This window comes from Bos indicus x Bos taurus, chromosome 6 (genome assembly GCF_003369695.1).
Source record: "Bos indicus x Bos taurus breed Angus x Brahman F1 hybrid chromosome 6, Bos_hybrid_MaternalHap_v2.0, whole genome shotgun sequence".
Classification (NCBI taxonomy): Eukaryota; Metazoa; Chordata; class Mammalia; order Artiodactyla; family Bovidae; genus Bos; species Bos indicus x Bos taurus.
In genome coordinates this window covers 23,908,458-23,933,312 of record NC_040081.1, presented here as the reverse complement: position 1 = coordinate 23,933,312, position 24,855 = coordinate 23,908,458, and the positions used below count along the sequence as shown (strand labels likewise).

Below are 24,855 nucleotides of genomic sequence, written 5' to 3'. Positions count from 1 at the left end.
TTTGTTACTGCCTCCCATTGAAATGTGATTTAGAAATCAGGATAGGGAACAACTTATGGTGTTTATATTTAACAATATAATTTTGAGAACAGATAGCTTTCATTTTGAGAGTAAGTACTTGCTGTATGACATTTTGGGTATTCACTCATTAGGGGTTAGGTTTCTAATTAAAACCAAGCTGATTAGTTACCTTACATACAAATCCTAACAATAAGCAGTAAAATAAACCCCAATTTAGCAGGTCATTTTTCAGTTCACAGTCCTAATTTTCCTAGCTTACCTGAAGTCCTCATACGAAATCAATTTTCCAATTTTCTAGCTACATATGTTTAGCAAAGCCATATTTCAATTTAAAATGGTGCATTTAGAAGCTATGAGCACTATAATAACCAGAAATGACATTTCACCAACAATTTTATAATATTGTCACTTTCCCATAGTTTATCCTGATTTAACTGCAATGAAAGGATTTGGGGTGAAGTTAGCAGATACTACACAGTCTCTTGAAGAAAAGCATAACACAGCTATGAAAACTCATTAAGAACCAAAATTCTGCATATTCAATACTGTAATATTAAAAAAAAAACCAACAACCCATGGGACAGGTGAATATGTAAGTCTGACAGCCCATGAAATTCTTTTTCTGAGACATACAAGGTAATGTAAATAATAGTCTTGCTACATAGCTTTTTTTTTTTTTTTTACTAATATCTAAAAAGTACAAAGTAATATTTCACATTTTCAACACACAATGAAAACCTTCAATAAGACAAGACCCTCTATATTTCAACCATTTTGCTATCCATAAAATATTCATTGCAAACTTAGACTTGCTTAAGAGACTTAAGTAATTTATGTTTTTGAACAATTCATACAAGAAAAATAATGCTTGTCCATAAAAATACAGAATTTCTTTCTAAGAAACAAGAACTTATTATTAGGGCTAGAGCCATAAAGAGGAGACACTTTCTGACAAAAGTGGATTCCCAGCTAGAGCTTTGGTAAAGCAACCAGAGTACAGAATTTACTCTGGAAAAGTTATAAAATGCATTCTAAAATTAATATCATCTACAGTTAAACAACTATGAAATTAATTAAATAAGTGTGGTAGAAATGCTAACTGACATATGGAAAATGCAAACCAAAAATCACTCTACATCAAAGTCTAAAGCATAATGATACAAGAGAATTGAACAGAATATCTGAAACATGCTAGAAACAAAGTCCTAGGGTAGGCAAAGGATATTTTAAAAATCTACATAATTTGTGATAAGAAGTGTAGTTACTGATTTCAGGAGTCCATCAGATTGCAGAATAAACTGGTTTCATTCATGCATAAAGTGAACTGCACTATACTTGAACTCAGTGACTACATTTCAGTGTCCTGTCTCCACAGAACTTTAAATGTAAAGCAAATACCAATCCTTTGTGTGTTACAAAAGACTAGAAGCAGATGTGTAATGGCATCTTATAAAAAAGGGCACGAGCACACAGAGCAGGCTTATTTAATGTACTTTCATTTCATCTTAAAAATAAAACCCATGCACTTCCTTTCTAACAGGAAAGTAAATACAATCTTATTTTTTACATTTGAAGACCTGAACTTTAATGATAGAGCATTCAGGTAGAATTCAAATGTTTTACTTACCTAAATATCATTTTCCTTTAAAAAGCAATGACATTTTAAAAGGATACTGAGCATAATCAAAGAAATAAAAGATGTCTCTTCCACTAAATAAAAATATCCTATGCTACATTTTCTCATGAAAGAGGTTATTTCCACACCAACCTAACTCATCTTTCCTGCTGGCTAAAACAACACTAATAGCTAGTGTTAAATTAAGTAGAAAAATATTTGTTGCAAAAAATGAACTGCTTTTCACCTCGCCACTCAATACAATCAATAGAATAGCATCATTGCCTTTGTTAGATTGTTACATTAAAAGTTTAAGCTGTAAAAGTAGATTTTTTAAAGAATAATAATATGGACACATTTTAAAAGTCCTGTTGTGATATTTCCCCAAGACAAAAACAATGTCTTTTAACTGTAATATGTCATGAATATACAATGGGTTGTTTGAAACAAGTCAAAAGGAAATGAAAAGGCATATATCTTTTTTGCGATCAAATATTTTACATTTCTAATGTCATTTCACATGGCAAAATGAACCCTGAGGTTTTAAAGTATAAATATATCCTTCTTTCTAGATAAAAAATGAATACAAAGAAGACATTCACGACTATTTTGCTGCTACTGCTAAGTCACTTCAGTCGTGTCCGACTCTGTGCGACCCCATAGACGGCAGCCCACCAGGCTCCGTCGTCCCTGGGATTCTCCAGGCAAGAACACTGGAGTGGGTTGCCATTTCCTTCTCCAAGGCATGAAAGTGAAAAGTGAAAGTGAAGTCGCTCAGCCATGTCCGACCCTCAGCAACCCCATGGACTGCAGCCTACCAGGCTCCTCCGTCCATGGGATTTTCCAGGCAAGAGTACTGGAGTGGGGTGCCATTGCCTTCTCCCATGACTACTTTAGATCATTTTAATTCAAAAAGTTATTGTTAAAGGCAGGGAAATTGATGTTATGCATTTATTACCGAAGGAGTAAAAAATGGATAGACCTGGAAAATAACAGAACTTACTTTTCTGATATCATCTAAAGTGTTTATCTCTGGAGACAAACCGCCGTGTACACACAGGAACTGCTGGTTCATCAGGGCAGCCAGGGGCAGGCAGTCAAAGGCATCCATGCAGGCATCATATACGCGTTCTGAATACTTTATTTTACCTTTAAAACATTATCAAAAACCAATTACTTACTCTTATGATTTCAGAAGTAGGACTGGCTCATAAAAATTAATTTTTTTGTTTTTCTGCTGGAATCATATTAGCATGTAGGTACACATGCAAAGCTCCAAATATGATTAAAGACTTTTTAATGTTATATATTAATGTTTATATCTACTGTTTTTTACTTTTGTGGTTCATCCATATTTGACCTTTTTAGTAATTTTTTCTATAATGGAGGAGAGAACTCTTGCATACATACATTTCTGCTATTTATCTACAGTGTTAGTTGCTTAGTCATGTCCATTCCATGTGACCCCATGGACTGTGGCCTGCCAGGCTCCCTTATCCATGGAATTCTCCAGGCAAGAATACTGGAGTGGGTAGCCATTCCCTTCTCCAGGGGATCTTCGTGACCCAGGAATTGAACCCAGATCTCCTGCACTGCAGGGAGATTCTTTACCATGTGAGCCATCAGAGAAGTCCTATTCATCTACAAATGTATATTAAAAACAGAACAGAACACAAAAACTAGGAGATGAATGGAAGAAGATACAAAACCGGATGATTCTCCGGAACTTTCTTACAGAAAAGCAGATAGCAAGAAAGTTTCCAATGTTGCTTCTAAATCACTGCACATTGCTTTTCCTTTATTAACTTATAGCAAATGTTTTTAGAGAAGTTTTGTGTTCCATTGAAATAGGGCTAAATGAATGACAGAAAGAAATTTAAGTTTCCAAAGACAATGAGGAAAATTAAGAGAGAGGAAAATGACATTTATATGAGGTACTTCTCACCCCTAGTTTATTTCTATAAGAAGAAGTTGTCTTTAATTCTGTAAAATCCACTTGAGGCTGGTAAATCCTTTGCATCCAGAAAGAGAAGCACAAGGTTGAATCTGTCCTCCATTTGATTTTATTGAGTGATGTGAGATTAAAAAGTAGGATTATCCTGAACAGCAATATTCTGACTACTAACTTACTTGCTTGTTGCTTAGGCTTGTTGTTGTTGTTAAGTTGGTAAGTCATTTCCAACAACTCTTTGCAACCCCATGGACTGCAGCATGCCAGGCTTCCCTGTCCTTCATTATCTCCTGGATTTGCTCAAACTCATGTTCACTGAGTCAGTGATGCCATCCAACCATCTCATCTCTGTCACCCCCTTTTCCTCCTGCCTTCAATTTTTCCCAGCATCAGAGTCTTTTCCAATGAGTTGGCTCTTTCCATCAGGTGGCCAAAGTATTAGAGTTTTCCTTCCAATGAATATTCAGGATTGATTTCCTTTAGGATTGACTGGTTTGATCTCCTTGCTGTCCAAGGGACTCTCAAGGGTCTTCTCCAATACCACAGTTCAAAAGCATCAATTCTTTAGCACTCAGCTTTCTTTATGGTCCAACTCATATCCATACATGACTACTGGAAAAACATAGCTTTTACCATATGGACCTTTGTCATCCAAATGATGTCTCTGCTTTTTCATATGCAGTCTAGGTTTTCAGTTTTTCTTCCTAGGAACAAGCATCTTTTAATCTGCTGTCTAGGTTTGTCACAACCTAGACAGCAGATTAAAATGCTTTTCTTTCTAGCAGCAAGCATCTTTCAATTTCATAGCTGTAGTCACCATCTGCAATGATTTTGGAGACCAAGAAAATAAAATCTGTAACTGCTTCTACTTTTCCCCCTTCTATTTGCCATGAAGTGATGAGACCAGATGCCATTATCTTCATTTTTTGAGGGCTGAGTTTTAAACCAGCTCTTTCACTTTCCTCTTTCACCCTCATCAAGAGGCTCTTTAGTGCCTCTTCACTTTCTGCCATAAGGGTGGTGTCATCTTCATATCTGAGATTGTTGATATTTCTCCTGGCAATCTTGATTCCAGCTTGTGATTCATGTAGCCCAGCATTTCACATGATATACTCTGCATATAAGTTAAATAAGCAGGGTGACATATACAGTCTTGATGTATCCCTTTACCAATTTGGAACCAGTCAGTTGTTTCATGTCCAGTTCTAGCTATTGCTTCCTGACCTGCATACAGGTTTCTCAGGAAGCAGGTAAGGTGAACTGGTATTCCCATCTGTTTAAGAATTTTCCACAGTCTATTGTTATCCATACAACCAAAAGCTTTGGCTTAGATGATTTTCTGGAAACCCCTTGCTTTTTCTATGATCCAATGAATGCTGACAATTTGATCTCTGGTTCCTGTGCCTTTTCTAAACCTTAGGCTAAATCACATCAAATATTAATTCCAATTTTATATCATTTATAAAGAACTTATAATTTTAAAAGAAATTCTTAATTCTCTTAACTCGCTATGCTCAGAAAGTAATATGAAATGATATGGTCTCATTTTTGAGCTTCTTACTTTTAAGCAATGGATCATAATGTAAAACTCTGTATGGATTAAAATTACTATTTAGTATACACGATGTTAAAAGAGAAACCAGAAGTATACTTACATTCTTGTTTAAATGTGAAATACTCTGTTAGATGTCTACATTCATGATTTCCACGAAGTAAAAACAGTGTTTTGGGGTAAAGAATTTTCAAAGCCCACAAATACAGCACACACTGAGAAAAAAAAGAATAATATAAAAATAAATATTTTCCATTATAGTTACACATACTTTGGCTCACACACCAGGAAGACATGAACAAAATGTGCTAGTATGACCAAAAGTCTCCAAAAGACTAAGTTTTTTTTAAGGAAGATACTGAAAATCAAACAGAAACATTCTTTTGGTACCAAGCCAGGTTCATCCGTGTGTGCTCAGTCGCTCAACTGTGTCCAAATCTTTCGCCAACCCATGGACTGTACCCTGCCAGGCTCCTCTGTCCACAGGATTCTCCAGGCAGGAACACTGGAGTGGGTTGCCATTTCCTTCTCCAAATGTTCACCTATACTAAAATATAAACATCACACTGGGGATCTAGACAACACACGCAAACAAACAATGGAGTACATACAGTCTACTGGATAAAACCAAAATGAAAATATATTAAAAATGAAAATATACCAGTGTAAAAGTATGAGAAGAAATGTGATGAACAGCTAATAAATAAAATAAAGCCACTTCTCTTTGTAAAGCTAATTATTTTGAATAGAAATGGAAAAATTAGCAAGGAAAGGCCTGACAAAATTTGGAAGCGAACACTGACAAGCTCAGGCTAACCTGGATTGTGTCTCTATTTTCTGTTATGTTCTTCTCTCCTCTACTAGTCTCCTCTCCCATTATCTTGTCTCTTATTTCAGTGCTTTTGGTATTTAAAGCCTTGAGCTTTTCATTTCATATATAATTGTAATCAAAATGAAGGCCAGGGAATCTCACTACACATGCTGTTGACAGCTAGGGGAAACTTTTCATATACCTTAAAACTCACAAAATAAGTAGTTGTGTATTGCAGTTTGTATAAAAATGAGGCTTGGAATCAACCTACATTGACACAGTCTTCCAGAAGGGTGAATAAAGATAACCGGGATACTCAAGTATTAATATAAATTTCATTATCCTCAAATAGCATTCATTAAAAATCCACAGGGAAGAGAAAAATCACACTGAAAACAAGTGTGCTTTTTTATTCTCATGAACTTTATTCGGAAAGTGAAGCTAAAGAACCAGAAGAATATTGAGACAAGTCTGATTCTAGTTACTAAAATCTAAAACCCCAAATAAAGCAATATTTACACTTAATAATGAGCTTTCTAACACATGGCAGGAATGAGGGTCAAGACATTGGCAGTTCATCTGTGGTGCTACCTGTGAACAGTCATCATTTGTCAGCCTATATGATTACTTATTAAGTCAATGGAAGTAAATGTTTGAATACATAGCCCTAGTTTTAAAGAAAGAAAAAATATGTATTATTGAGTTGTTCAAGCCAGATACTGTCCCCAACTATGTAATTATAATTGAACAAACAAAAATGATGAGCTAACATCAAATTTTAAATATATATGTTACATTAAATAATTTTACAATGATTAGTTTGTGCTTATAATTATTACCTAAAGTTCATGTGAAAGATGATATTACTATTTCTGAGAAGTTGACCAATTGACCAAATGGAAGGATTATGATCTTTTGATAAGTGTAAAAATCCCCTATTATCTCAGTGGGTAGTAGGTGGCTCAATGAGTCTCTCTTACGTATCAGGTTTAGAGGTGCACTTACAATGTTCTAGCAAAACAAATGTGTATTATCAAGCTTGTCTCACATTTCAGAGAAGATATACACTGTTATTAACATCAATGTGAAAGCTATTCTCATTTTAAATTTATATGATTGTATCATATGTATATTTTGTTTATATATTATGTATAAATAGTGCAATTTAAAATTATAAAAAATAAATTTATAAAAATATATTTATATAAAACATTTATATTTTTATAAAAATATTTATAAAAATATTTTTATAAAAACAAATCTATAAAAATATAAATTAAATTATAAATTATATATGTTATATTTTTCCCAAATAGATCGCTAACACTGGATGTTTGATTTGGAATAGGAATGGGTATGTGAAATTCTTTAAAAATTACATTCACTTGTTGAAATTGTATTTAAGGCATATAGTGGGGGAGAGACTATGTGCTTTGGCTATATTGTAGTTACTTTTTTAAAAGATTTTGTTTTTTGTTTTCACTAAGGTATAATTTATATCCAGTGAAATGTATATATCTTAAATGTACCAGTCAATGAATTTTTCCATATGTATATTCCCATGAAACCACCACCCAGATTCAGTTACATTTCAGCATCCAGATGGCTCTTTTGTGCCCTCCTCCAGTCAATACCCTTTGGAAAACGTTACCACAGTTCCGAACTCTTTAGATTAGTTTTACCTATAACAATTTATTTTAAAGCAAAGCTATAATCTCTCCAACAAAAATCTAAACTGCAACTTAACCCCACTCAGATACTACCAAAGGAATCACATTCTAGAGCCCATATATTCTTTTTCTGCCATCTGTTAACCCCACTCAGATGCTACCAGAGGAATCACAATCTACAGCCCACATACTCTTTTTCTGCCATCTGTTAAAGATCATGTTTTGACATCAGCACATGGCTTTATCACCTCTAGTCTTAATTACTGTAGCTCTTTTATAACTGAAAACTCAAAGGTTCTATGGTTTCCTTATCATATCTATTTACCTTTTCAACGATTCAATACACATTTCATATCCCTTATTATGTAATGGACATAAAGCTCCCTGCATGTAGTAGAAATTTAGGAAATAGTGACTCCTTTCCTATAAATGAGAAGGAAGACAGCCAGAAAGGAGAGGGAGCAGAGAGCGAATGGGGGAGAGAAAAGAGAGATGACAGAGAGAAAAAGGAAGGGAGGGAGGAGGAGGAGAGGAGGAAAGAAAACACTAAAGAAAACTCAATTTCCAAATTCTTGGCTCAGAAGACCCTAAAAATAAGAGTCCTCTTTTCACATTTTATTTCCCTCTCCCCTGTGGCGAGAATAAAATATCTTCCCAAACACTGAACAAAACCACAAATGCAGCCAATATGGAATAAGTGGCATGGTAAATGACAGGGCAAGGGTGGATTGGAGAGTGGAGCCCCGCCAGCCTTCGCCCTCAACATCTGGTGGGAGAGAGCTGCCAAGCACAACTCTGCCTTGCTCGCAACTATTTTGTCATCTAAAGTTCTAACATTCTGGAGATCTGAAGAGCTTAAAATTACAACTTGATATTCTTTAAAAGAAAAAAAAAAAGAAAGAAAGAAACCCCATGTAAAACATTATCACCATTAATAAACAATGAAATAAAAATTAGTTAAATAGCTGTTTTTTTGGTCCATGTGGTATCAGATGGCTAATATGAATAAAATTTTCATTGGATTTACTGAGTAAGGTAGGAACAGAGAGGCAAGTTCAACTGGCTTTTTTTGCATGGTGATATGTAAATCAGTTGCACTAATCACTTTCAACAACAGTATTTTTTTCAGTCTAAGTAATTAAACAGTTATTTACAATTTAACTTGGACTTCCCTGGTGGCTGAGATGGTAAAGCGTCTGCCTACAATGCGGGAGACCAGGGTTTGATCCCTGGACCGGGAAGATCCCCTGGAGAAGGAAATGGCAGCCCACTCCAGTACTCTTGCCTGGAAAATCCCAAGGACCGAGGAGCCTGGTAGGCTACAGTTCACGGGGTTGCAAACAGTCAGACATGACGGAGAGACTTCACTTTCACTTTATAATTTAAAATTAGCTTGGTTTTGTAAATACAAAAGATTTGAGCATCCTCTAATCTTTTTATTAATTATTATCATAGACATAGTTTTCTCTTATGTATCTATCTTCTTCAGTGAAGCAGCACTAAGGATATAATTTTCTTCATTAGTTTAATTGGCTCAACTATAGCAGTGCAATGATTTACTTTGTGATTTATTCTTAAAAACTTGTATAGGGGAGTCAAGAAGGATGTAAAAGAAGAAGCAAGAAAGTAAACATCTGTATGTGTATATATATATATTCAGCTTCAGATATATATCAAGCAACTCCCTAAAATAACCATACATGCTATGAAACATTCCAGTCAAAAATGCTGTCTCTCAGTCACAGGATGATCAAGTGAGGGATGTGTATCGGCTGGGAAAAGATCCAGATTTCTGAAATGTCAAATGCTGCTCCTCTAAGCCATTATTTGCCTGGTCTGACAAGCACACAGAGAAGCAGCACTGGGCCTAGCGATGCACTATAAAGACCCTCAGATTCAAGGAGACAGCCAAACAATTCCTTCCTCATGTCTGTGGCATCACTCTGTCACCTAACATCACCTGCTGTACTGTTTGCTTGTTATTCTCAGGCAGAAGCACAGAACATTGCCTGACGTACCGTGGTTCATTCTAGTCTATGGGTTCACAGCTAGTAAATACAATTCTTCCTACTTAAAGGAGTCTGAGGCCTGGGCTGAGCTCCAGTTATTAGTGCTGTGGGAGGGGCTCAAGGCAATGTCTTGCAGTGCAGAATGGCTAAAAAGGGAACCCGATGAAGTGACTAGAAGGAAACAGCTGTGTGTGCCTCTTCTTCCAATTCTGAGTTTTCCCTGCATTCTCAGAGAAATACATTCAGCCATGAACCTATATATACATAAGGTTATATGTGTGTGCACACACACACACACAGACACAGACACAAAGAGATTAGACAGCATAATGCCAGCATCAGAAAAAGGATGGTATTCAATGTGAGACAAATTACGACCCCCAGGCAAAATTACCTCTCTTATCACTACTCAAAAGTTTGCTTGTTTTAGTTGGGTTTAACTTTGTGGGGAACAATTTCTAATTTTGGCAGAAGAAGAGTGGAGGAGAGGCGAGGAGGGAGTTCATAAAATGGGCTTCATGTACTGCCCAGAACACATTACCCAGTGCCTGTAAATACTGCCCAGCTGAGACTATATGAAATCTGAACCTACTCTTCAAAGCTAATTTGGTAAAAATTAAACTTAAGTGCTCTTCTTTGCCCAGAGAACAGCCGAAGGAGAAGACTTGTAGTGGAACTCGGAATTAAGATGAATCAGGACGTCTGTTAGGAGATATTACACTCTGGAAAACTGAGCTCTCATTTTAGGATTTGTCTTAAACCAACAGGTTTGCCCTTTAGATTATACTGGTGAGGGAGTGGACTATGTGTGCATGTTTGCACATCTGTAAATTAATAAAACAGTATGTAAAAGTGTCCACATCACCTACGTGTACATTTTTTTATGGCTCGTTTAGTGAATATATGGCCAAGGCATGGGATATTGGAAAGAGCACAGACTTTGAATCTTGGCACTGCCATTTACTGTGTGTGTGAGTCTCTCTGGGCCTTGGTTTCTGCAGGCTGGAAAGGAAGACATTCACAAGCTCCTTGCAGAGCTATGAGGAATAAATGAGATCATTTATACTAGGCAAACAATACCATTTCTAACTTGCAAACAATGTCAGTTTCCTTAATCCACAATGAAAAACCTCACAGTATCTTCAGTAAGTATATTTTATATAAATGACTGTTCTGTTTTAAATAGGATGGTATCACTGAGCCATCCTCAAACCCCTCAAAGATCATAATCTAATCAAAATGGATCATTTTTACTTATAAGGCCATCACATTTTTGTCATTTTCTGTGCATGTGGCAAGTCCCTGGGGCTGTACTCTCAGACTTTAAAGTTTAATTAAAGAGCTGTTTTTAAAGTTGGGAAATATGGTACATGCATCTCAGAACTTTTAAATGTCCTCTGGTCACCACATTTGGTATTTCCCCAACATTTGTTTTCAGATTTTTATTCTTTGCTTAAATTGCAGAAGATACTAATATATATTATATAAACTATCATAGTTCAAGTATCTAGATTAATTGTAGACTAAAATTAAAATCTACTGAGGAACCAGTTAGTGATTACTGCTTCTCAACTTCTTTACTTTAAAGAAACAGTTCTAAAAAAGCTCTAATTAGAGAGAGTTTGTGAAGTTTCAAGAGGTAAATAAGACTGTTAAGGTTAAGAGAAAAAATTCTAACACAACACTCTATCATTTGGCTGATAAAAATAATCAGTCCCTACAGGAGAGTCTTCGCCATTCTTTGCTTAAAAGATGAGATTCAAAGGAAGTATATAGTACACCGATTGCATTTATTCTCAGAACCTTTTATAGGAACATATAAATGTCAAATGAATATGTCAATTTGAGTTACTAAAATAATTTTTTAAAATATTTACTTAGATTCCACATAACCTTAATTTAAGGGAAGTAACAGAAACTCTTTCCCTCCCATTGCTGTTTTCTGTCTACTGCAGTCTTTTCCAAATCTGTCTACACATGGAAATCACATTTAGCCATGTCAACAAACTCTGGCCCACAGGAAATAACTATGCCCCTTCTGGAAAACGTCCTCAAATGAGAAGGCATACTCTTTCTTTCTTCTTTTCCTTTGAGCTGCATGTAATGTGAGAACATGAGGGCTGAAGCTGGTGTGACCCAACCTCTTGGGTCATGAGGTTGACTTTGGAAGGAGGTCACACTCATCAGATCAATAAGGCAGAGAGCCTGGGCCCTGGGGCCAGACTGAGTCACACCAGCCATGGTCCACCCATCTATGGGTTTCTACTTGAGAGAGAAATAAACTTCTGTTCAAAACCACCATTATTTTTTTCTTTACTCTTGGCAGATACTAGCCCTAAAGTGATACAAAGGTCTTACAAAATTTGTACTCCATCACACTTCTCTGCCATGTTGGTGAAGTTAGCCCATGAATGAGGTTTTACAAGGTTTCTTAATTAATTCTTCTGTGCTTTTCTCACTTCAGTTTTCCTCTGAGCTAAATCTTACTTGTTCTTTGTTTCTTATCCCAGCCATATATGCTCTCAAAATTCTCCCAAATTTCTATATTCCAGTGATAATTATCTTCTGTACCCCTTTTATCCCAAGATTTTAATAACCAGTTCAAATAACAATTGAATCCTGGATGACTATCTGTTTTAGACTTCTGATTCTATAGAGCTTTTTATAGTTACATTTTCCTGTATTGATTTAGGCTTCTAGAGAGCAAGGATGTATATTTCTTTAAATTCTCAATTACCGTGCCTATACATTTTATGTGCTTGATAAAACTTACTTACTAAATGGTAGAAATACCTAAATGTATTTCCTTTCTGTGAACTTATACAACCCTCCCTCATCACCATGAATCATTAAGAAACGTGATCTTTAAATGCGGTTAATATATTGATGACTATATACAATGTGTGTGTATATATATATATATATACACACACACCACAGACACACATACATATGGTCAATGACTGGAGGTGAACTGAATTGGAATACCACCCCCCTCAAAAGTTAGTATAACAGTTTCAAAGTAAAAGCTGTCTAAGAGTGATGTTTTTAAACATTAAATATTCCTGTAATAAAATATTATGATAAAATTTAAAAACCTAGAATTCTTTTATAAATGATTACTATGAATGTATTACATTGGTGTGGGTCTTCAGTAAATTTGATTTCTCTCTTTACTTAAGAATAATTGTTTTCGTTTTTAAAGTATTATTTCCAAGAGTACATATGATGTCATCTGCTATAGCATGAGCTCTTTAAAACTTATTCTTATTTATAATTATTTCTTTTAATAAGTATTTATAAGATATTTCTATGTATGAAACACTGTATTAAGTACCAGGAAGAAGAGCAAAGGTGTGAATAAAACAAGACCCTTGACTTTATTGTGAATGTAACTTCTACTTACCTGAAACAGAAGCAGTTGGGAGGCTGAGGATGAACCTCTACTCAAAGGTTATCTGTTTTGTTTTAATAAATGATTTTGACAAATAACCCTAATTAGATGACAGGTGCCATACAAGACAAAACACAGCAGCTGTAAGTGTACTCACACATACTCACACACAAATGCACACAGACAGACATGCACTTGATTATCCATTTACAAAAATAACTTAGTGCCTCATAAGATATAACTACACAAATCTGTTTATTTAATCGACTTTGATTAGTTCTCTCAAGAGGAAACAGAATTATCTAATGTAAAATATGATGCAATTTTTGCAAAGTTGCAAATTTGTAAAAAGTACAAAAGGCAAAATCTTACTATTAGCCAATTCCTTGACATTGCTATGCAATAAAAAGCATATAGGAATCAATGAAAAATAGGAATATATAATAAAAGTTTATTGTTAAAGACTAGGGATTTATTTAACACAATAATATTCACCACTTTTATTTTGCTAAAATAGTGTTAATCCATTACTGAACAGCTAAAAGGAATCATGCAGACTTACTTCGATACTGAAGTACCCTCTGTCAACATAGTCCCCTAAGAAGAGGTAGCGAGTGTTGGCAGGAGATCCCCCCACTTCAAAGAGTTTCATCAAGTCAAAGAATTGTCCATGGATGTCCCCACAAACTGAAAGAAACAAATAAAATTCATTTTATGGTTATATTATGTTCCATTTTTGAATTAGATAATAAAATTACAAAATCTTAGAGCCAGAAGGAATTCAGAGGCCATCTTAGCCAAACATTCTTTTGCAAAACAGGAAAGTAAGACAGAGTTTCCAAAGTTAATTTGTGGCAAACCTTGCTTTGTGTCCAGGTCTTCACCCCTTCACAGTAAATGGAAATGTAACAACAATAATAATAATAGCTATTATTGTTGTACGTTTAACAATTCTGCACCAGACACTATGCTGACAGTTTTATACACATTTTGTAATTTAATACTAACAATGTCATGGAATAGGTTTTCCTCTTGCAGATGTGTCAAAGAGAGTCAAAGAATTAGGCATAATCTATATACTGATGTCTAAATATATATCTAGTACAGGACACGACTGAAGCGACTTAGCAGCAGCAGCAGCAGCCTCCTGAAGAAAACTTGATATGCATTATAAAAATTGTATTTGACTCTAAAATGTCATCAATTATAAAACACATCTTTATTTTAGGTATCACTGAGAAAGAAAAAAACCAATTAAATTTAAACTGATATCATAAATGAGCATTTTTATAAGATCGACCCTAGTATCAGATGTCAAACTTTTTTCAAATTTTGAAATGAAATCCTATAAAACAGTAAAAAAAAAAAAAAATCGCTGGGTATTGCAATTTCTTAACTTTCTCACTTTCTCTTTAAAAGTTCTTAAAAGCTATGTAGTCTCTCATTTTAAAAGTCACTTATTCAGTACTTACAATTTCATCTGCTACTTTTAAATCTCTAAAAAATAAATCTTATCTCCATTATGGTTATGTGGCTGGGCAAGATCACTGTTAAAAATGAATGATACAGAGTTTCAATTCAGATTTGTCTAATTCAAAGCTTTTGCTGTCAACTATCATGTTATAATATCTTTGACATTTTATAGGGTTTACATATGTGTATATATTTAATATTTGAAGACAATTTTATGCTTGAATGATGAACATGATTTGGTTATTTCTTTCATGCTAAGAGGTTGACAGAATGAATGTATCAGTGAATAGGAAATCAAGACGTCAAAGGACACTTGCTATCTTAATAAATTCTATGCTGCAGTCGAAAGCAAGCTGAAATATCTTAAACTTTATCCCTTTATCTGATGAAAGCTGACAGAAGGAAATATGAATCAAAGGGATTCACTGATTTAAAAAAAATACTGTTAAACAATGGATGAATAAAAATGCCATATAAATTCCCATTTTTGCCATGTAAGAGACCCTCAGGCTTTAATCCTGAGAGATTCTGGATAAGTTATTCAACTTCTCTGAGCCTCAATGTATTCATGTATAAAATGGGATGATACTGGTACTTTAACTTACTTGGTTATTGTGAGAATTAAAGGCATCAATAATGTAATGGAATTAGAAGAATTCTTGAAACCTGATATGAACTTGAAAACTATGAGATCAAAGTGGCATTTCAAAATAGTTGTATCAAAAATATCAAGGTACCAGAAAGGATGGGATTTTGGTGCTCGGGGTAAAGGAGGAAGGAGGAATGAAAACCATTCTGGAGCATCGTCTTCACTTTTTCCTCCCCTCCTATCCTCTCTTTCCCTTTCCATGCCTCCATTTCAATTCCTGGCCATGGCTGGAAATTCATGCATCATTATTTTTTATATCGTCATGTCAATGACAAATACCAAGACAGTAATTCAGGTTGTGGACCATGAACTTGGAATTACTGACATACAATTGCAGCATAATCTGGCAACCAGAATCACACAATTTTATAAATACATGGGCTTTAGATGATGTAGACATTAAGGACAACTTTTCTTTCACTGGAGTACAGAATTACATCATTGTGAATTCAATTTTATAAAAACTGGAAAGTAAGCTCTTCTTTTTGGCTTATAGTAACTTTGTGATAAGAGATATCAATACAAGATCAGCACAATTACTGGATCTTGGCTTGGTGATATAAAAGAGCAGGGAGCAACTGCTGTAAAGCTGGCATGGGAAACAAGATACCCTGAAATTCAGTTACTAGTAGGATGGTCACACTATCACTGACTTTACCTTACACCAGCCACACAATTCAAATCATGCTTTTTCAGTAAGGACCACTTATGATAATCTTCAGCAAAGAAAAGCAACTTGCATATACAATCATAAAAAATTCTCAAAGCCACATGAAAGAAAACAGTAGCTCAAATAAAATATACCTGAATAACTGAGATATTTTGACTAAGGTTTAAGGATTTCCCAGATCAGTTTAAGTGAAAACTATGTATCTTCTTTGTTTTTCAAAATCATTTTTATGTCTATTAGGTCACCATCCTATCGCTTTTCTTATTCAGTAGATGCCAGTCTTCTCTGTCTCAAATAGGCCATGTTTCCTTCTTGTACATCCACAGGCTGACCCTTTTCCATCCAGTAAGTCTCAGCTATTTGTCAGTATACTTCTTTCCAAAAGCATTCTTCTTCTTTCCATTAACTTGTTTTACTTTTTTCATAGTACTTATTACTCTCAGGAATAATCTAGCTGATTAATTTGCATGTCTGTTTCTTCCCTGATTCTTCCCACTGGACTATAAGCTCTATAAAACTATAACCTGTGAGAAGCTGTCAGCTCTTGTTCACTGTAACCCAGACATGGAGAACAGTGCCTACCACCCAGTGGTAGAGAAATGTGCTACCCTAGAATTCTTCACTGGGCCTGTGCTGTGCTGAATTTGGAAACCCACTCATTACAGAAGTCAAGCTTTTGAGGGGCTCCTCAGACCGACAGAGATGGACCACAGTGGGAGTTTGCTCTGGTGGAAGCTGAAGGTCCTCAACTTGTCTGAGATGGTACTTGTTTTAAGCCTTTCAAGTCACAGCTTTCAAAACAGTATTGTGGCAAGACTGGGGGAGAATGAGGGACCTCCATGCAGGTTATGGTGGTTTCTTTCCCTGGTTCTACACCAGAGACACTTGTAGAGCTTTGAAACTACAGATTCCCGGGTCCCGAATCAGAATCTCAAGAGATGCAGACTGATAACAAGCTCTTCAGTGGAAGTTATCTAGCTAGTAAGATGAAAGACCAATGCTTTCCACCCTCTGTCTTAGCAGACTGAGCCCTCATTCTGCATGCTTGTGTGGTTCCCCTCACAGTATGCACAGGTGGGAGAAACACATATTGGAAAGGCGATTTTGTTCAATGCTAATCCCAGGTTGGTGTGAGATCAGAAATTCTTATTACCTGAAAGGATGCTATTGAAGTGATTGTTTGATGGAGTCTAGGACAGAGGGATGAATCTAAGACAAGTGATAAAAAAGAGCACACTTATTTGTGCATTTGAATGTGGCTATTGCTCAGGCCTTGTGCATTTCAGCTTTCAGATAAAGAATTCATCCTAAAGTCCTAATATTTGGGAACATTCACTATTTTGATTTCAAAAATCAAGAAGAGAGTGACCACCATACTGAGGTATCCATGCTTCAGTACCCAAAGGATGGAGGGTGGGGTCAGGACATCACACAGAGGGAAGGGTACCATGTCAGGTTAAGTGAAAAGTACAGCCCAGTAACCTTCCATCTATGCAATGCCATAGACCCCACCTTCCATCCTCTTGGGTACCTAAAACATTGAGAGAAATAAAGTCCAACAAATTTTAGCTAATGAGGCAAACCATGTGCTTGGTTGCTCACAGCCTGTAACTCCCTATGAGGCCAGGTCCTTTCATCTTCAATGTCATTGGTTTTAACAGCACTTCTAGAACAAACAGGCTTTGACAAGTTCTATTATACCTTCAAGGCAAGCTCATTCTTCACCAAATACTCCTGCTTCCCATATTCCCCCAGCTTCCCATTATTTGCTTCTCGTTTCCAATGGAACACTGCTGGCAGGCAGGAACTTGACTAGGGGCCAGGCTTGAAAGCCCTACTATACTGAAAAAGCACCAAAATTATAGGAACACAGGACATGTGATGAAAGCACTCCTCATCTCTATGAAATTATCCATCCATCTGAATGAATGTACAAAAATACATATTATGTCTTCAATACATTATGACCAGACTTATACATGTTTCTATAAGAAATATATAGTTACAACAGTTAATGAAATTAACACATCAATGAAAAGAAACATGAGTTTTTTCTGGACCACTAGTACCCTAATCCATTCCTGATGTGCTACATCATGATGATTACTTTTCCTGTGAGACGCAATAAGTCCTCCGCTTGTTTTTATACTGGACAAGTAAGAACTACCATGAACACTGAGCAGTAGAATCGAGTTATTGAGAAGGTTGTCATTACCTTCTTCTTGGTTCTTTTTCTAAGTCAGGTGACGAAGTGGTTTTGAATGGCTGTTCTAACATCCTCAGTAAACCAAACAGTGCAAGAGGGACTAACATCCTGTGATGCTTACATGTTTTTTTTTTTACTTTTCTCTCATCTACTATTAGAAAATACATAAATTATGCCTAAATAACCAACTAATAAGTAATACCAAAGCAAACAATCACTTTTGAGTAATTGCCTTTTAATACTATTTCCATCCCCTAGTGATTCTTAGCCCATAGTAAATGAAAATTTATTGAAAATGACCCTCACACGAGTGGTCTCAATAATTTTTGACCTAAGTCTTCTGAAGAAGGGCACGGAATTTTGAAGGGGGAAACAAAATAACATGCAGAAAAATTCTGTCTTTGTTTCTTGGGAAAGGAAATAGCTTTTATTTCTCATATCATTGCTAGAGAGCTAGTTATTAAACCTTGAAATCACAAACTTAGGAGGTTAATGTACATGTAAACACAAATATAAATGTGTATGTGTGTGTATAAAGCCACCCACCATAAAGGAGGAATTATTTGGAGATTAGTGGTCAGTGTACCAGTTAGGAAGTCATTAAACAAGTTCAAGACATTTCTCAGTGTAGATTACAGCAAAGTAGTGCTAAAGAGAAACAGCAATAAACAGCTGGGGTAGGAACAAGAGGCTCTTTGTAGTTAGCTGAGAAAGCTCTTGGGATCTACAAACTGGACAATGAATCAGTCACAGGGCAAGTCTAAGAGTCCCTAGAACGAGCACACTGCTAAGGAGAGAAGATAATGGCCAGCCAGCATATTGAGGACAAATGGCCTCTTGAGAAAATAAGCTCATAGTATGGAGGACAAGTTGGAAAGATAACCAAAATGAAGATCAAGCCTATGCTTTGCATCTCCTAGGAGAAATGCCGCTCTCTGTCGAAAAGGGATAGTTGCTCAAAACAACTATGCGTATATGATATGCGTAATGAAGAACGCATGCCTAAATTAATGATTCTGCAAGAAAGTATACCCATATTTTAATTTAAATATTTTTCAACGAATTCTATTGTTTCTAAATTCACATTGGCAACTAAATTGCTATCTTGGAAAAATGTAAAAAGTAGATCATACTGAACATATGAGGATGAAGTCCCAGTATACTTGCTACACAAGTGAGAGTTTGTAAAGAACTCTGCTACAGATTCCATCCTGAGTGGGAGACACATTAACAAGTGTAAGATAAAATAAAATACATACTTTCTCATAAAACTACTTTGAAAAGCTTTGAATTCATGCTCTGATCCACACATTTGGCCCTGTTTACTTGTCTATATCCACATTTGGCCCTGTTTACTTGTCTATATCCAAGAAAATCCTTCAAGGAACATCAATAGGTCAACTTTTTACTGATGCTAAGCAAAAATTTTAAAATGTCATAGAATTCTATGTTAAAGAATGCCTATAGAAATTAGGATGTCTAGAGACAGAGGAGTTTTTAAAAACAACAAAAACAGTCAAATAATACAGTGCAGGTGAAAATATTTTTTCATGGACTGGCATTTCAAAATGGCATCAGTATTATGATTTAGAAGTCAAGTGTTTTTAATTCTTGACTCACTATTTATTTTTCTACAAAGATCATTTAGTTCCTCCAAAATATTGGCTTTTATCATCTTGGAAGGTTGTATAAAGTAGAATAACTTCCGCTACAAGTTTTTCCAATTTTCACAAAACTTAACAGATTGTAATTTTTCTTTTAGAGAAGACATTACTGAGTTGCTGAACAATTTTCACCATTAGAAGTCCACTCTACTTTCAGCTTCATTTAATCCAACCCAATATTTTTTCCATAATAGGCACATTTTTCCAAGACAATACCCTTTCTAATGTTAAGGAATTAACATTGTGTATAATTCTCAGCATGAGGAGATTATCCTATTGAATTTACTGGTTTGGTTTTTGAATCCTCTATCTGCTACAACTTCTTCTGTTCCAAAATCTGCAGTTTCGGAGAGAATGATCTTACATTTAGAGGTTTGGTTAGATACTAAACACAGCGGGTACCACAAGCACATATCTGCTTCCCCCTGTTGACAATCCAGGCTTGTGTAACTTTAGTGGATGGTAAATTCAGATCCACACCAGCTAGCCTGAATATGTGTGGTTCATTAGCAGAATGTGTAAACTTCTGAAATGAAGCAATTACTGAGATAAAAGTGAGTTTCATTAGGGCATTCACTATACATCTAGAAATCTTCATTAACTATAAAATAAACTGAATAAGAAAAAATAACAAGGTTTTAATTCATCAATGAGGTACACTTCAAAATAATATTTTTGCCATAATGAATACTATTTTTCAAATGTTACACATTTATCAGGTACTTTATAAAGCACAAAATATGAATTCTTAATCAGGGCTTGATAGTATAAAACAATAATGAAAAGCCTTTAAATCAAATTAAAATTCACAAAGTAGTGACATTTCAAGGATTAAAAAAAAGTTATGAAGCTAAATATAAAACAATAATAACTGTAGTGTAAATTAGCAGCAATAATTTCAAACATTTTCTTTATATTTTTGACACCGTTTTACAAAGATAAACTGTTAGCCAGTGTTAATGAGAAATGTAACAGGACAACTGAAAAAACAAGAGTGGGGTATACTATAGATTACAGTAGATAATACAATAGAAACAATACAGTACTAAATATGAATACTTCAAGAATTCTCTCAATCTCAGGTTATAACTATAATCAGATGGAAAAAAAACTAGAAGAGTCTATATTTTTAAACTGTTTTACAGAAGAACTAAGCACCATGGTATATTCACCAGGTATTCTAATCAGCAGAAAAGTTGATTACTGAAATGTATGTTGTTTTTTTTTTTTTTTTTTACCTTAAAGATGAGTCTTCTCACTATTGTGATTTTTTTCAAATTTTATTTACTGGAATAACCTAATTTATTGAATAAGAATGAATTTGTTCCATCTGTTATCACTATTTTTCTATTTCAACATAAATTCATATTTTAACAACACGCCTGTTACAGATCAATAACATTATTGAATTATTTTAAGTCACAGTCATGGCTGTGATACTAGTAAATAGAAACAATAAGTAATATGTACAATACTTACAGGGTTATTTAATTAAATTTGGTCATGACTCTGTTTATGTGTCCAAGTTTGATCAGTCCCGAAAACTATAGCTTATTTGATATGTGGATTTATCCACATTATGTAGTTCAGTAAACCCTCGATTGTCATTACCAGATGATCAAAGGTACTGGATCATCTGTGAGATGATGTAATTTCATCCCCAAATAATTAAACTTGATAACATATATTTATATATTTATTGATAAATCAAAGATTGTTCTCTTCACTTTCTGAAATACTGATACCAGGTTTCAGATTCCATGAACCCCCTCCAGGATCCTGAAATACGGGCTCCCATCATAGTAACCAGACCTAGGGTTAGAGGTCTATGCCTTAGCATTCCCATCCTGGCTCTTTCAAAGTGGTATATCTGGAAGGTTTTTTGCTTTTTAAAATTTTCTGGGAGCTGTGGCCACATTATACTTTGAATTCTGGCTTTTTCTTGGACATGTTATTTTTTCCTGGGTGAGAAGCATGCAATGGTTGAAAACACAGTCTGTGAGGCTCAGTTTCATAATTGCTGTTCATGAGTTTTGGTTTTGTGTGTATATTCCTTCAATAACATATATTTATATATTTATTAATAAATGAAAGATTATTCTCTTCACTTTCTAAAATACTGATACCAGGTTTACAGCTTAATCAATAAGCTGTAACTTTTTTGTTAATCACTTTCTTATTAACTCTCTCTGAATCAGCTTTATCAATCTCAAGAAAGCATGGGCTTTTCCAAATCTTCTTATGCAGTTGCACTCTATTCTTTTTTACTACAATTCTTTAAGCTTTTGACTGTTTTCCCCTGTAAACTGCTACTGGTGTAACTATTTGTAGGAGGCCTCAGATGCCTCATCTATGTTGTTGGTGGTGTTTTATTGCCAAGTCGTGTCCAACTCTTTTGCAACCCCATGAACTGTGACTCACTCCATTGTCTCCACTGTCCGTGGGATATCCCTGGCAAGAATACTGGAGTGAGTTACCATTTCCTTCTCCAATGCCACACCTGTAAGAGGATTCATAATAGACCTTTTTTTTTTTAAATAAGTTTTTTTTTTCAATTAAATGAACCAATATAAATGAATAAAAAAGCTCAACATGCCGTAGCACATGCAATGCACTGATGCAAGGTGAATGGTAGATGTAGCCACTATTACAGGGGTTGTCTACTAAGAAACATCTCTGCCGGTTTAGACTGATGTAGAAATACCTGTAGTCAACGTAGCCATAAATAAAACATACACAAAACTGTTCTATTTTCTTTCACTTTTTATCCAAATGTATGCTATCATATGTTGAAAGATGTTAAGGCTGAAATCAAATAGACTAGGTCTCATGTTCCACAATTGCCATTTTCTAAGAGTGGGAATATTTCCAAATGGCTTTAGTGATATTCCCCATCTTTCAGCCAGCAACAGCACCATGTTTCCAGTTAGTCTCATGTTCTTTTGTTAGCAGAGCTCATTTACAAGACCACTCTGTTCCTTGGCTGTGTAATGGCAGTAATGTTTTAAAAGCTGAAAGTGACACAGTAAACAGAAAAAATGTAAGGTATTTCACCAAATGGATTTTTTTTTAACTACTTTTCTTTGGTTTCTGGAAAACTCAGTTAAGAAAAATCTTCTAAGTTATGATATCTGTCAAATTTTGACAATGTAAAAGATTACTTTGTTTTTAATATTTTTAAAACTCAGGGAAAGCAAACTAATGATATTTAATTCTAAAGTCCATATTTTCATCACTAATTTGGCAATTTAGGCAGTGGGGATATTCATATAAGGGTTTTTACCTATCACAGACTTTGAAGTGGTCAACTTTATTTATGTCTACTCGGAGAAGGCAATGGGACCCCACTCCAATACTCTTGCCTGGAAAATCCCATGGGCAGAGGAGTCTGGTAGGCTGCAGTCCATGGGGTCGCTAAGAGTCAGACATGACTGAGTGACTTCACTTTCACTTTTCACTTTCATGCATTGGAGAAGGAAACGGCAACCTACTCCAGTGTTCTTGCCTGGAGAATCCCAGGGTCGGGGGAGCCTGGTGGGCTGCCGTCTATGGGGTTGCACAGAGTTGGACATGACTGAAGTGACTTAGCAGCAGCAGAAGCAGTAAGTAAACAAAGCTAGTAAGTGCTCTTTCTAACAGATAATACTTAAATTACCTGATGGAAAGAAGGATTGATTATATTCTATTCATTATACCATTTTGTGAGTAAAAACATGTTTATTTGTTATCTGAGGCATATTTGGAAATGGAACTTTTAATTCTTAATTCAGCAATTATTAAAAATATATGAACCACACAGACATGTTAGAACACATTCATTTGAAAATTAGTGAAGAAAAAACATTTCTGGTAAAGTAATTCTGACAAAGGCAATAAGCCTATCTTAATTGTACCTAGTTTTCCTTAATCTATTGATCATTTCCTTGTTTATCATTCATTAAGCAAATATTCTAGAATATCTGGGGGAAAAATGAATAAAACATGAAACATTTCCTTAAAGTGCTGTATTAAAATGCTAAATAAACAACATTAAAGGCTGAGTACTTTTTATTTGTGCTGATTATACTGGAACAATGAAGAAATGGAAGGCATGCAAGGAGTGGTCTCAAGAAATTTAGAGTACACTTGAGGAGGCACGCATATACAAATGGTATGAAAAAGCATTGTCTTCCTGACATCAGAGTATTTCTCTCTCCATCCTGAAACTTCTGAGCACTGACTCATGATCAAGAAATATGGGTTTAACACTTAGGTCTCCCATCTGGGCAAATCATTTCATTACCTGTTTATCATGTCAAATTTCTTAACAGAGGGAGGAACACATACAGTTTTTCTAAAAATAAATAGCCAATTACAAATACTTTCCATTTACTTTTATTAATGATTTTTTTTTATTTTGAAATTTCAAATTCATTAAGAAAGGGTATGAGATTGCTTTATTTATTTTCAAAAAGGGTATCAATTGAGATTTTTGAAAACCTGTACTAGGTTATTTCACATTTCTGTCAGACCTAATCTTCCCTCACACTGAAGACTCCTCTTATAGGGTTGATTATATTCCCAAGATAAAAGCTGTCAATTTTGTAAATCTTCATGAATATAATTAGGGGTCACAGTTACCTAAATTGATGGAAATCATAGAATCCATAGAGCCTTTGCATTGTTTTGTATCTTTAAACATGTGAATGTCTCCAATCTGAGCATGAATTATGCCTCACATTTCTCGTTCCTTCAGCATATGACACGTATCTAATTAAATTATGCAAAAATCATGTTTTCCTAACATGTTATATATGGCATATAAACCGAGCGATTACCACAAACTAATGCAGGTGTTTGGAAAACAAAAAATAGCTGCTGATAACTCATCATAGCTTGTGATCTATTAGTAACTATACTTTAAAATTTAGTTTAATTTTCATCAATTAGAAATGATGAATGTTTGTTATATATTTGAATGGCTAAAAGACCAGTCAGAATTATCAATCAACTCTTTTTCTTTCCTTTGATAAAATATAAAAAAAAAATGAAGAACATGTTCATAATGTGTTTGGTGAGTTACTAAACTAGGTGATTTTAACTAGGGAAAAGTTTGCTTTATAAAATCACATAATTTCATGTTGCATTTCCTTATAGATCTATCTCATTAAATTTCCAGAACTCCTTCTAC

General features: G+C 34.9%; 1 protein-coding gene across 2 annotated transcripts in view; it reads right to left on the bottom strand.

Annotated features, from left to right (window-relative positions):
- PPP3CA (protein phosphatase 3 catalytic subunit alpha) overlaps positions 1–24,855 on the bottom strand; it is a 325,003-nt gene that overhangs the window by 64,296 nt on the left and 235,852 nt on the right. For both annotated transcript variants that reach the window (XM_027543972.1, XM_027543973.1), the window contains exons 3-5: positions 13,586–13,710; positions 5,243–5,354; positions 2,640–2,785 (exon numbers count right to left, since the gene is read on the bottom strand). In XM_027543972.1, coding sequence (XP_027399773.1) covers positions 2,640–2,785; positions 5,243–5,354; positions 13,586–13,710 — 383 coding nt within the window. The remainder of the gene's footprint in view (positions 1–2,639; positions 2,786–5,242; positions 5,355–13,585; positions 13,711–24,855) is intronic.